The following is a 12165-nucleotide window of genomic DNA, read 5'->3' as shown; positions in this document are numbered from 1 at the left end:
GGAAAAGCTTTATAGTGGAGAAGAGGGAGGGCTTTGGGTGTATCTGATTGGAAGCTGTTGGCATGGGAAGTGGGAGGAGGGCAGCTGCGGGGCATCCGATATGATTGGTTAGGGGAGTATGTTTGGTTTTTCTCTGTTTGGTTTTAAGTTGGAAACAAGGACAAAACTTTGGAAAGCTGTCACCTATTAACCAATTCCTGGTCATTTGGGGGCCGATTATTACAGACACTTTTGTTTAGGCTACAAAATGAAATCCATGATGCTAGGGCTGCCTGATGAAAATTCAGGATGCCCAGTTAAATTTGAGTTTCAGAAAAACATGTAATATTTTTAGTGTAAGTATGTCCCAAATATAGCATGAGAAATACACTAAAAAAATCATTCGTCGCTTATATGAAATTCAAGTTTAAATGGGGGCGTTGTTTTTTTGTTTGAAAATCTTGCAACCCTATATGTGGCTCAACCCACTTTTCTTTGGGGGCTCACACAGGGTAGCAAGGATACAAATTTGCAGGCCGAGCACCTGGCTCCCTTCCCCCTTCTCAGTGGCCTTGGGTAGGATTCAGCAGTAGGGCTTCATTTCCACAGTAAGGTTGTCTCCAGAACTGTTGAGGAGTAGAGAGGCATTTTGAAGGATTCAGCCCCAAACGTGGGAAGCAGGTAGCCTACAGGGAGGTGGGGCTCCCGCAGGCTCAGATATGCCTGTCTGTCCCCGGCCTCCGGAGGACTGACTCACCTTTGTCCCACAGTGTCACACGGTTTACCAAGCCCAACAGAATAGACAGACGGTACCAGGTGCTCTGGGACAAGCCACGTATTCAGGCCGAGTAAGTGACAGCGCCTTTTCCTTTAACTACATTTTAACCTGTTGTGTCCCTCTAGGGGCGCTAGCTAAACCTGACTCCGTTGAGGAATCCATCTCATGTTTGTTGCAGGGATTTTAAAGGGGTCATCCTGACCCTCCTCTGGGATATCAATGAGCATCTGATGAATGTCATAGAGGTGAGAGCTGTAGCCCACAAGCCTCTGCCTGCCCCTCTGCCAGCCACTGGCCGCATGCCCCCCAGCTGCTCCTGCCTCCTGCATTCTGCTGATAAGGGCCCTGTGGGTGAAACTGGGGAAAAGGAGTTCCAGCCCCCATGACCATGGTTACCCAGCTAAACCTCATTCATTCATTCATTTAGCCATTTATTCAGACCTAAACATTTCTTGGACACTAACTGTATTCAGGTACTGGGTCTGCCCAGAGGAGCAAGCCCATCTCTGTCGCTGGGGCCAGTGCCCAGCAGGAGGGTGACAGACATGGCGGCACCACAGGGAGACAGGCGGGACATGTCAGCGGGGGGTCCTCCAACAGGAACTGCTCGGTACCCGGTTTCAGCACACGCTCCACACAGGAGTGTCTGTGCATTTTCCTGTCTGCCTCCCGCTGGGCTGTGAGTCCTTCGGAGGAGGAGCTTCGGATCATCCATACTGGTGGCCCTCAGTCTGGTAACCAGCGTGGCGCGTCATAGTCAGCCCTCAGCCCTGTCATTGAAGAGAGATTCCATACTGGCCTTGAAGGATAAATAGAATTGTGCCATCCCCTCTCTTGGGCCTTGCATAGCCCTGTGACACCAGCAGTGGTGAAAAGGACAGACAGAGCAAGGGTCACCAGCACAGGGGACCGCAGGAGTGAAGGCTAGGCGGTGCTGAGAGCAGGGAGGAGGATGCCAGGATCGCGGACCAGAGTCCCATGGCGAGGGTCCTCACCCACACGCCACCAACCTTCTCTTGCAGGAGTTCTACCGCAGGGAGAAGCGCTCAGTCACCAGGCCCGACTGCATGTCTGATACCTTGGAGCAGTGTGTGGAGAACGTCTGCAAGAAGATCCTGGAGTACCAGAACCAGACGGACGACTACCACAACTCCTGCCTCATAGGTGGGTGCGGCCGGCCGGCAGGCGGGCCCCGGTGTGGCACGCAGCCACTGCCTGAGCTAGACCTGGGCCTCGGGGTCTGGATGTTACCTTCTGACCTGGGGGTCACCAGGTGAGTCAGAGGAGCCTCTCCATGAAAAGTTGACATCTTAGAATTAAAACCTTCGTCAGATTTAGCTGGGGGAAATAACAATGCCTCCTCCCAAAAGGCCCCTTATTTGGGGATGTGTGGTGATTTCTATAACTAACGATGCTTTGTTCATTGCACAGATATTTTCGACAGCTTTATTGAGATATTCACCTGCATCTCATTCACTCATTTAAAGTGTACAATTTAATGGATTTAGTGAGAGTTGTGCAACCATCAGCACTGTCAGGTTTAGAACCCCCGGTCCCTCATCACTTTCCCAGCCCTAGGCGACCACTAATCTACTTTCTGTCTCTATCGAGTTTCCGGTTCTTAACTTTCATATGAATGGAATCATGTAGTATGTGGTCTTTTGCGACTGGGTCCTTTCATTTTGCACAATGTGTTAACAGTTCATCCAAGTTATTGTGTGTATCAGCACTTCATTCCTTTTAATGGCTGAATCATAGTCCATTGTCTGCTTGTACCACATTTTGTTTATCTGCTCATTCATTTATGGGTATTTGATTGTTTCTGTGTTTTGGCTATTGTGAATAATGCTGCTATGAACATTCATGTACATGTTTTTGTGTGGACATAGGTATTCATTTCTCTGGGGTGTATGACTAGGAATGGGATTGCTGGGTCATATGGTGACTGTGTTTAATCACTTGAAGAATCCTTCCACGGTGCTTACTGCATGCCTGGCCTGGGCTGGGCTAGGCTGGGATGAACTCAGTAGAGAATGCCCCCTGGAGAACAGGGATATGAAAATAGGCAGGTAGATACATCTTGCCATTTACATTTATTGTTATATGTAATATAATAAGTCATTATTATGACTTAAAGGAGTTGTGGAAACTCCTTTACCCCCCTCTTGCCGATTTCTCCATGTACCTCTGCATCTTCATCCATAGTCATGTGTGTTTTATGCAGTCGTAAGTCCTAGTTATTCCTCTTGTAAGTCAGGGAACCTGAGGGCCCATTAGAGGCCTGCTGTGTTGGTGGAGAGGCAGCATGTGTTGGTGGAGAGGCAGCATGGATAGAAGAGGGAGAGGATTAGGGGATGGTCAGACCATCTTCCAGCTGTATGACCTTGACCAAGCCACCTGGCCTCTATGAGCCTCAGTTTCCTCGTCCGTAAAACCCACGATGCAAGGCTTTTTTGAGGATGAAACCCCTCGCACAGACTTGCCATGTGCAGGGGAAAACAGTCTGCTGTGGCTCTCGTTACTGTGGCTGTGCAACGACTGGAATAGACACTGCAGGCAGCATCTCATTTCTCTAGCTCAGCATTTCCCCAGGAGAACTCCGTTCTATATGCTCTTCCATAAAGTGAAGGTCCCATGGTCGAATGGGCTTGGGAAATGCTGCCGATTATGTGCGTCTCTGGAAGATTCTCCGTTCACAGTAAATGTTCACTTCCATTTCTTACAGTTTGGGAGTCCAGGTATCTGACCAACTCTCCCAGTGAAAAGGTGTAAAAATGCTGGATATAATGTGTTTGTGATGAAATCTTTTAAATGCATCGAGCTAACTGTGAAGCAAGAAACACAGGCCCCAGATGTAAACAAAATAGGAACTCTGAGAGATAAATTGAGCAGTAATTTTGGCTCTTGCCCTAAGGACTTTGCTGACTCCCAGGTGAATTTAAGCCTCTGGTTTCATGGCCTTCAGGGCATTGGGAACAGGAGACAAAGCCTGGACCTCCCAGGGTGGAAAGTCCGAAAGGACACTAGGGCTCTACCTACAGAGTAAGGTGAACGAGACAAAAACCACCCCTCCCACTCCTACAGCCCAAACTGTCTTATTAAAAACCTTGGTGCTGGGTAAAGGAGAAGAAAAACTCCAATGAGAATCCACACCTATAAGCCAGCCCCAATGTGGTTGTTAAACTTGAAGTCACACCGAGCTAAACCTGAATTTAACTTTCTGTGGAGCATCCAAAAGGACTCTCACTGATACTTTAGCTGAAAATGATCGTGAGTTAGTTGTGCCAGATGCTTGTTTAATACAGACACTACAAATCTTCTTTTTTAAAAAATATATATTTTATTGATTTTTTTACAGAGAGGAAGGGAGAGGGATAGAGAGTTAGAAACATTGATGAGAAAGAAACATCCATCAGCTGCCTCCTGCACACCCCCTACTAGGGATGTGCCCGCAACCAAGGTACATGCCCGTGACAGGAATGGAACCTGGGACCTTTCAGTCCACAGGCCGACGCTCTATCCACTGAGCCAAACCAGTTAGGGCTACAAATCTTCTTTAGTAAAATCCACCTTCAATTCAGGCCTCCAAGGATTCCCCAAAATAAAAAGCCCAGAAAAAGAGCTCACGGTAAAAATAAACAAACAAAACACACACACACACACACACACACACACACACACGGAAAAAAAGGTATCTTGAACATGAGGTAGACGGCAGGATGAGGCCAGTAAGGACTTTATATATTTAACATATCAAACAGAAAACAAAAAAGCATGCATTTATTAGAGTCAAATAAAAGAGGAAATTGGAAAAATGAGTAAGGAGCAAGAGATTATGAAAATGGCCAAGTAGAAATGAAAGAGAACCAAATAGAACTATATTTGAGAAATAAATAGTTGAAACTTAAAAATTATAAATGGCTTTACAACCATATTATTCATTGGTGGAGGTGAAATTAGTAAACTGGCACGTAGATGCAAAGAAAACCTCCAAAATGCAACACAGAAAAACAGATGAGATTTGGGAAGAAAGGTGAAGAGAGATGGAGGAAAGAGCAGATCTAACATATAGCTATTTAGAAGTCCGAGAGGACAGGCAGGAGACTAGAGTGAAGACGATATTTAAAGAGGGAATGGATGAGACAATGCTTAAAGATATAATGTTATTTTAAATGAGCCGAAAAGCCCTGCAGAGTTTAGAAGAGAAAAGTCTTTGGAACTTTTATGCTGTAGTAGTTTTCTCTACACTAGTTTGGCCACAGGGCCCCTTTTGATGAAATAGGTATTACCTCATCGAAGACCAAGTCTCTCTCTCTGGGAAACTGCTTCGGGCCTTGGTTGGAGAGACCCCCTCAGCAACGGGGCTCTGTTCTGTCCTCCCCCCTGGCCTCTCCTCCCCAATGTCTACAGAATTACGCGCCCAGATGCGGAGGTTCGAAGAGCTGCTGCCCCAGATGTGTTGGCTGGTGATGGAAAATTTCAAGGAGAACAACTGGCAAAAACTTTGCACCTCCACCAGAGAGATCCGGGAACAGTTCTTGAATTATCACAAGCAACTGGAGAAAAGGAAGGTGGGGGCTCCAGGACCTGCCCTTCCTCTCCAGGTTCAGGGGCCCTGGGCGAGCAGAGATGGATGCAGGGCATGGGAAGAACTGCGTCCCAGGGAAGGTGATGGGCCAGGCTTGGGATTGTTGCATGGGGACTGGGGACACAAGGCATTGGGGGAATGGGAGTGGAACCGGCAGCTTCTTCCGTGAAGTCATTCAGTGAACTCCTTGTTGGGTGGGTCAGCTGGGTTATGTGCGGCCATTGTCATTGAGATCAGCAATGATTGTCTCCCTGGTCTCCCAGCCATGAGTTGTCCCTCTCATTGAACCAAAGCCTGGATCGTGCTTGGGCAGGTGCTCAGCTCGCCCTCCCCCGCCCCTCAGAGTCAGCTCCAGCCAGGCCCCTATCTTGCCTTTTCTGCCCACTCATGGCCCTTCACACACCCTGGTCAGAACACACACCAGTCTGGCCATTGCCATCACTGGCAGAGGACCTAGGCCAGTGACTTTTTGGTCCTGACCTCAAGACAGCGTGGTTGAAATTCCTGCTGATTTCTGGATTTTTTTAAATTGAAGGATAAAAATGCCCAGAGTCTTCATCCAAATCTTGGACACCCTATACATTCAAAACAAATGGAGTCTCTGTGTCTCATGGAAGAGAAACGACAGAAAGAATTGGACAGCGTGATTATGAGCACCAAGGAGAAGCTGGAGGTCAGTGGTGCCATCAATTCCCTCCAGAGAGATGACCCCACTGACAGCCCGGCACCAGCACGGAGCACGGCTTTGTGCCGACACCCTGGCCACGTCAGGAGATGAAAGTGGGCGGGTTTTACAGGTGGGGATGGTCAGTATTGGCCGTTTGTGACTTGTATCTCTTAATTTCTAGATTAATTATTTACAAAATTATTAATGAGGACTTTCCCCCCACAATCCACGTCTAGTTTTATTTCTTCTTTGGTGAATTGTCCCTTGGCCATTTCGGAATCATTTCCTACCTTCAAGCCAAGTCACCTCTTGGGAGAGGTCTCCTGGCTGAGGACCAAATGTCAGTTACCTTGGCTATCATTGACGTGTGGCTTTGTCTTGTTACCCGCTGGCTCCCCAAGTCCTCCCTCAGCCTGCTGTCGGAGGCAAGGTTCTCTGCTACCAACGGCGCTCCCCGTGTTTCCTCCAGGAATGCATCAGGAAGTGCGGCCGGTTATTCATAACCAGCTTGGCCAGCTTCACCGAGAAGTTCCTGCTGCAGCTGGATGAAGTGGTCATCGTCGATGATGTCCAGGTTGCAAGTAAGTGGCACTACAGCCCTGTGTCCTGGCCGCAGGGCATTGGCGAGACAAAAGCTGATGGGCCATGCGGGATTTCTGCCTTTCCCCAACTCCACCAGAATGAACACAGATTCTCCACCGAGGGGACTGATGACTTTTTGTTTGTTTTCATGAGAAATAACTTTTTTTTTTAAATTAAAAAACAAATCCCAAATGGGTCAACAATTACATGTAGAAAATGAAACTCTACTAGTGAATATTTTCATAATCTTGGAGTAGGGACAGCTTTCCTAACTATGAGATGGCAGCCAGAAACCATAAAGGAAATGGCTGAGCCCGGCTGGCGTGGCTCAGTGGTTGAGCGTTGACCTATGAACTAAGAGGTCACAGTTCGATTCCTGGTCAGGGCACATGCCTGGGTTGTGGACTTGATCCCCAATAAGGGGGGGGGGTGTAGGAGGCAGCCGATCAATGATTCTCTCTTATCATTGATGTTTCTATCTCTCTCCCTTTCCTTTCCTCTCTGAAATTAATATATATATAGTAATATAGGCTGGCACTTCTCTGTGGCAAAAACAAAACAAAACAAAACAAAAAACAAGGGAAACTGTTGAAAGATGAAAAGACAAACCACAAACTGGAAAAATATTCCTACTATCTAAAAGTCAGAGAAAAGCCCAACATCTCTGTGGTACAAAGAACTCTACCAGGTCAAATTTGTAAAAAGAGACAAAAGACAAACACATGCAATTCAAAAGAGAAGTAATTCACATGGCCAGTGAATTACTGTAACAAATGTAACAAATGCTTAACTTTACTGATGACAAAAAATGCAAATATGAACATTATGAATATATCCATTTTCACCAACAGCCTTGCAAGGCTTTTACGTTTGGTGGCAACTAGCCCTGGTGAGACTGTGAGGAAGCCCAAGTGCCACAGAGACCCTGGGAGAAGGGTAACACTGCTACCGCTCTCGGGGGCAACCCGCTGTCAGTACCTGTCAAAATTCCCTTTTCTCTTCCTTTTACCGGTCACAGTTCTTAATTTTGACCTGGCAGTTGTTGCTCTAGGAATTTATCCAACAGAAATAGTTGCACAGTTTTTCAAGGACATATTTTAAAGCATATTCATCACAACACTAACATTGCAAAGAATTGGGAACAATACTAATATCTAGTTATAAGGGATTGGATACATAAATTATGGCTGAAATGTACAATGACTGCTGTTCAGCTATTAAAGTGTGTTTAATGGTCTATATGTGCTAATGTGGAAAGGCAGGAAGAAATACTGTTATGTGAAAACACAAGTAGACAGTGAGTACTTTTCTATGATCCCATTCAAAACCCACACACACTATATATATATATATGAATTCATGTGTGTGTGAGAGAGAGAGAATGAAAGACAGAGCCTGAGAGATAGTACCAGACTGTTGACAATGATCCCCTCTGGTGGCTGGGATTACCAGAGACTTCTGAAATCTTTTTTTTTTTTCCCAGGTTAGGGATGTTTAAAATTTTTATAATGTGCATATTACTTTTATAGCTATGGAAACACTTAAATCACATCTTAAGTATTATTCATTTATCACTAATCTATTAAGTAATTAAAATATATTATCCTTATTAAAGTTTTTGTATTACAAAGACAGTAAATATTCATTATAGTAAAATAATAAATTCAATATGAATTACAAAGAAACTTAAGAATGCAGCCTACAGCTCTGGCTAGTGTGGCTCAGTTGGTTGGGCATCATCCAGGGGACCAAAAGGTTGCTGGATTGGTTCCCAGTCAGGGCACATGCCTGGGTTGTGGGCTTGATCCCAGGTTGGGGGATGTGCAGAAGGCAGCCAATCCATGTTTCGCTTTCACGTCGACTTTTTCTCTCTCTCCCTGACCCTTCCTCCCTCTCTCAGAATCAATTAAAAATCTTTTTTTAAAAAGGAAGAATACAGCCTACTATCTGGTGCAGTCAGCTTTTCTGCGGGAGGAGCTCTACCTCCCATGGGAGACTCCAAGTGGGGAGAAGGGGAGTGAGGCCCTCATTTCTCTAAGGCCAGAGGTGGGGGGGGAGGGGCTTGATCTCAGGCTGTGGACAAGGCCTCGGTCAGTAACCTGTCTCTTGCCTGCCAGAGATGGAGCCCCCTAAACAGAAAACATCAATTCTCATTCGGAGGAAACTTGCTGGGCTATCCCTGGAGGAAGAGAGTGAGAAGCCTCTGATCGAACGGGGCAGCAGGTGAGAGCCACGAACGGGAGGTATACCAAGAATGGCTGTCTTTGCTGGGGGCAGTGCTATGGAATAACCCTATGCTCTGTGCCTCAGTTTTCTCATCTGTGAAATGGGCGTGGCAGCCTACCTTCTATGGTATTATGAAGAGAACGTTAAATGAGATTGGAGTGCCCCTGGCACATACTGAGAACTCAGTGGCCGTTAGGATCTACACAGGGGCCCACAAAGAAAAGGAGGCCTTTCCCACCGTGAGGCAAATTCTAGGGTTGCTGGTGGCACTGAGAATGTGTAACAAGAGCTGTCAAAGTGCTCGTTCCTGTGCCCCAAGAATGTCACTCACGAAGAAGGAAGGAGTGACTTGCCCAGCTTCGTTCTTAGCAGCACCTCTTACAGCGCAGTGGGAAAAATGGAGCAGGAGCCTGCGGCTGCCACCTGGCTGGCTGTCTGAGGCGTAAACGAGGGCCCAGACGTAGGAAACAAGGAGAGGTGTGCCATGCCTCTGCCCAGGCAGAGCCCAGGGTTGTCGATTCACATGGATTTAAACTTTTCACACGGATGAAAATACAAAAAAGAGCTTGAAGAAGCTTAACGTTAAATGATCAGAAGGGGCTTTCTTTTAATGAAGACATTTAAAGAAATGCTCATCTCCCCACCAGGGTTAGAGGGTGCACCGCAAATGGTGAAGGCAAGCCTGCGGGGCTTTTACGTGCATGTTTGTTTGTAGGAAGTGGCCTGGAATCAAACCCACCGAAGTCACCATCCAAAACGAGATTCTCCTCCGGAAAACCCCATCCATCACCACCCTCAAAACAACGCTGGGCCACCTGGCGACCGTGGAAGCCCGAGATGATGTCTACCTGGTGAGTGGAGAGGCGGGCGGGGACTGGCGCGCCCGAGGGACGCACAGCAGCCCCGTTGGGCTGGCTGGGGAAGGAGACAGCTTCCCATCACAGTGCCCTGGCCTGTGGCCATGGAGCCGATGGCACACGTCAGGGTGCCCCAGAGCACAGGGTCAACACTCAGGACAGTCGATGTGCTCAGACACAAGGACGTGAGCCGCTGGTCATGTCCAGTCCCAGGGATAGCGTGAGTCTGATGGCGTGAGCCCAGTACAGCAGGAGCCCAGCAGAGGTCACCCCCCACCCAGACTGCGGGGAGAGGAAGGCTTCTCAGAGGAACAAGGGGCCAGAGTCGGTCAGAGGCAGGGAGGCCCTGGGAGCAGTGGGTGGAACGGCTGACAGTGTCTGTTCTCAACATGAGGCATCTCATTGAGTCCTTGTAACAGCCCCATGAGGAAGGTAGAATTGTCCCATGTTACTGATGAGGACACTGAGGCTTAAAGAGAGGCCCCCCAGATGCCACTACAGAGTGGCAGAGTCAGGGTTAAAACCGAGTGCCTGTCAGACACCCAGGGGGCCTGTGTGAAGAAGAGGCCACACCTGGATGCCACCTGTGGGCCCTCTCAGCTCTGAAGATGTGTGGACCTTTGGTCCTGGTGCCCAGAGAGAAACCTTTTCCTGCCCAGAGATATGCTGACCCTGGTATTGGGAAAGCCTACTGTGCCCAGGGCCGCCCTGACGCAGCTACCATGCCAAGCCCCAGGCAGAGGGGACCCCGGCTCTGCCTGCTGAGCTCAGCGAGGGCTTGAAGCCTAGAGGGCTTGGCCTCCCGAGGAAGCCAGGACCCCGCAGCCCCAGGAAGGTCACAGGGTGGGCAGCAGTTAGCAAGAAGTGCAGAGTCCATAGTCTGGTAGACTGGGGTCCTGGTCCTTGCTTAGTCTCTTTCTAGCCGGGTGATGCCAGGCAAGGCTCAGTCGGAGCCTCAGTTTCCCCATCTATTGAACAATCAGACCTGCCTGATTGGTTGTTGGGCAAATACATGAGAAATGACTGGTGGAACTCTTGCCAGTACCGGGGGTGGGTTAAAGCTAGCAGCCAGCAGTTTGCAGTGTTCCTCTAGAGCAGTGGTCCGCAAACTCATTAGTCAACAGAACCAAATATCAACAGTACAACAATTGAAATTTCTTTTGAGAGCCAAATTTTTTAAACTTAAACTATATAGGTAGGTACATTGTTATTAACTTAATTAGGGTACTCCTAAGGCTTAGGAAGAGGCACACTCAAGGGGCCAAAGAGCCGCATGTGGCTCTCGAGCCGCAGTTTGCCGACCACTGCTCTAGAGCACAGAGTCCAGAAGCCCCTCCTCATGCGGCCTCTTCCTGCTGCCTCGCTCCTAGAAATATTTGGCATTGTTTGAAGAGGAGTTGAAGAAGATCCAGGACGAGAACACAGTGCAGGTGAACGAGGCCCAGCGCTGGAAGAACAGCTGGAAGAGATCCGTGGAAACCCTCCAGAGCCTGTACTAGCGAGGCCCTCAACTCACCCCAATAAAGGCTCCTTTTGTAGGAACTGCTTCTTGACCTCCCCATCCGTCTCTGTCTATCCATCGTCCACCTGCCTGTCTGTCCATCTATCTGTCTACCCATGCATGCATGCACGCATCCATCCATCTATCCGTCATTCCTGCTCTGTACCCAGCACTGTAGCTTCATCTGTGGCCAGGGCAGGATGTGGTCCCTGCCCCCATGGACACCAGTTCCAATGAGGAAGACGGAGGTGAACGGAGGAGTTCCATGTGGTTAGCAGGGATGGCGGGTAAGAGGAATAGGTCACTTACAACAGCGACCAGTACTTTGAAGCAAATAACTAACAAAAGTCATGCTTGGTGCTTCATCTTGGAAGATGAAATAATTTGGAAAAGAGTATATTTTACATAAAACAAAACGAGGATTGTACTTGCAGCCATGCCCTGATTCCTAGAACCAGTGAAGAATTAATCCAGTGTTGACTGTATGTCTGCCTGGCAACGTGCCTGACGGAAGGACAGCATCTTGGAAAATGTCTGCTAGGCCTCCTTAATTTTCCTAAGGGCCGATCTAATCCCAGGAGACTCAGGTCATTCTCTCCGGAAACCTCCATCCTGCTGTCTGCCTTGTCGACTTTCTCTTCTTTCTCTCTAAGTGGCCCCACCATGCCAGATCTCATTTGTCGGTAGCTTTCTACGTCACTTGGACAGGGCGCTCGGATTCCTTCCCCGACACCGTACACTCCTGTTTCTTTCACATGCTTGGCATTTTGACTTTGCATCAGTTCACATTTTCACATGCTTTCTCTCCTTTAATGACTCACGAGGTAGCCTTCCATATACCTAATGTGCTTTCCTCCCACTGCCTTTTCTTTTCCTCACCCCGGCATCTAGTGTAATATACATTTTGTACCAGTTGGTTGATTGACTATTATGGAATCAGGAATATGGTAGTTGGTTGCCTTGCTTCAAGTATTAGTTACCCCACCT

At 48.0% G+C, this 12165-nt stretch overlaps 1 protein-coding gene across 1 annotated transcript in view; it reads left to right on the top strand.

Annotated features, from left to right (window-relative positions):
• The window catches only part of CCDC180 (coiled-coil domain containing 180), a 47027-nt gene extending 35797 nt beyond the window's left edge, over positions 1-11230 (top strand). The window contains 9 exon segments of the mRNA XM_023760343.1: positions 750-827; positions 936-1002; positions 1780-1921; positions 5168-5328; positions 5881-6018; positions 6482-6593; positions 8712-8817; positions 9536-9671; positions 11048-11230. Coding sequence (XP_023616111.1) covers positions 750-827; positions 936-1002; positions 1780-1921; positions 5168-5328; positions 5881-6018; positions 6482-6593; positions 8712-8817; positions 9536-9671; positions 11048-11176 — 1069 coding nt within the window. The 3' untranslated portion in view covers positions 11177-11230.
• The last annotated feature ends 935 nt before the right edge of the window (positions 11231-12165 follow it).

The sequence above is a fragment of the Myotis lucifugus genome, unplaced genomic scaffold (assembly GCF_000147115.1).
Source record: "Myotis lucifugus unplaced genomic scaffold, Myoluc2.0 scaffold_180, whole genome shotgun sequence".
Classification (NCBI taxonomy): domain Eukaryota; kingdom Metazoa; phylum Chordata; class Mammalia; order Chiroptera; family Vespertilionidae; genus Myotis; species Myotis lucifugus.
Note: the sequence above shows the minus strand (reverse complement) of the source record. Positions and strands in the feature narration are given on the sequence as shown.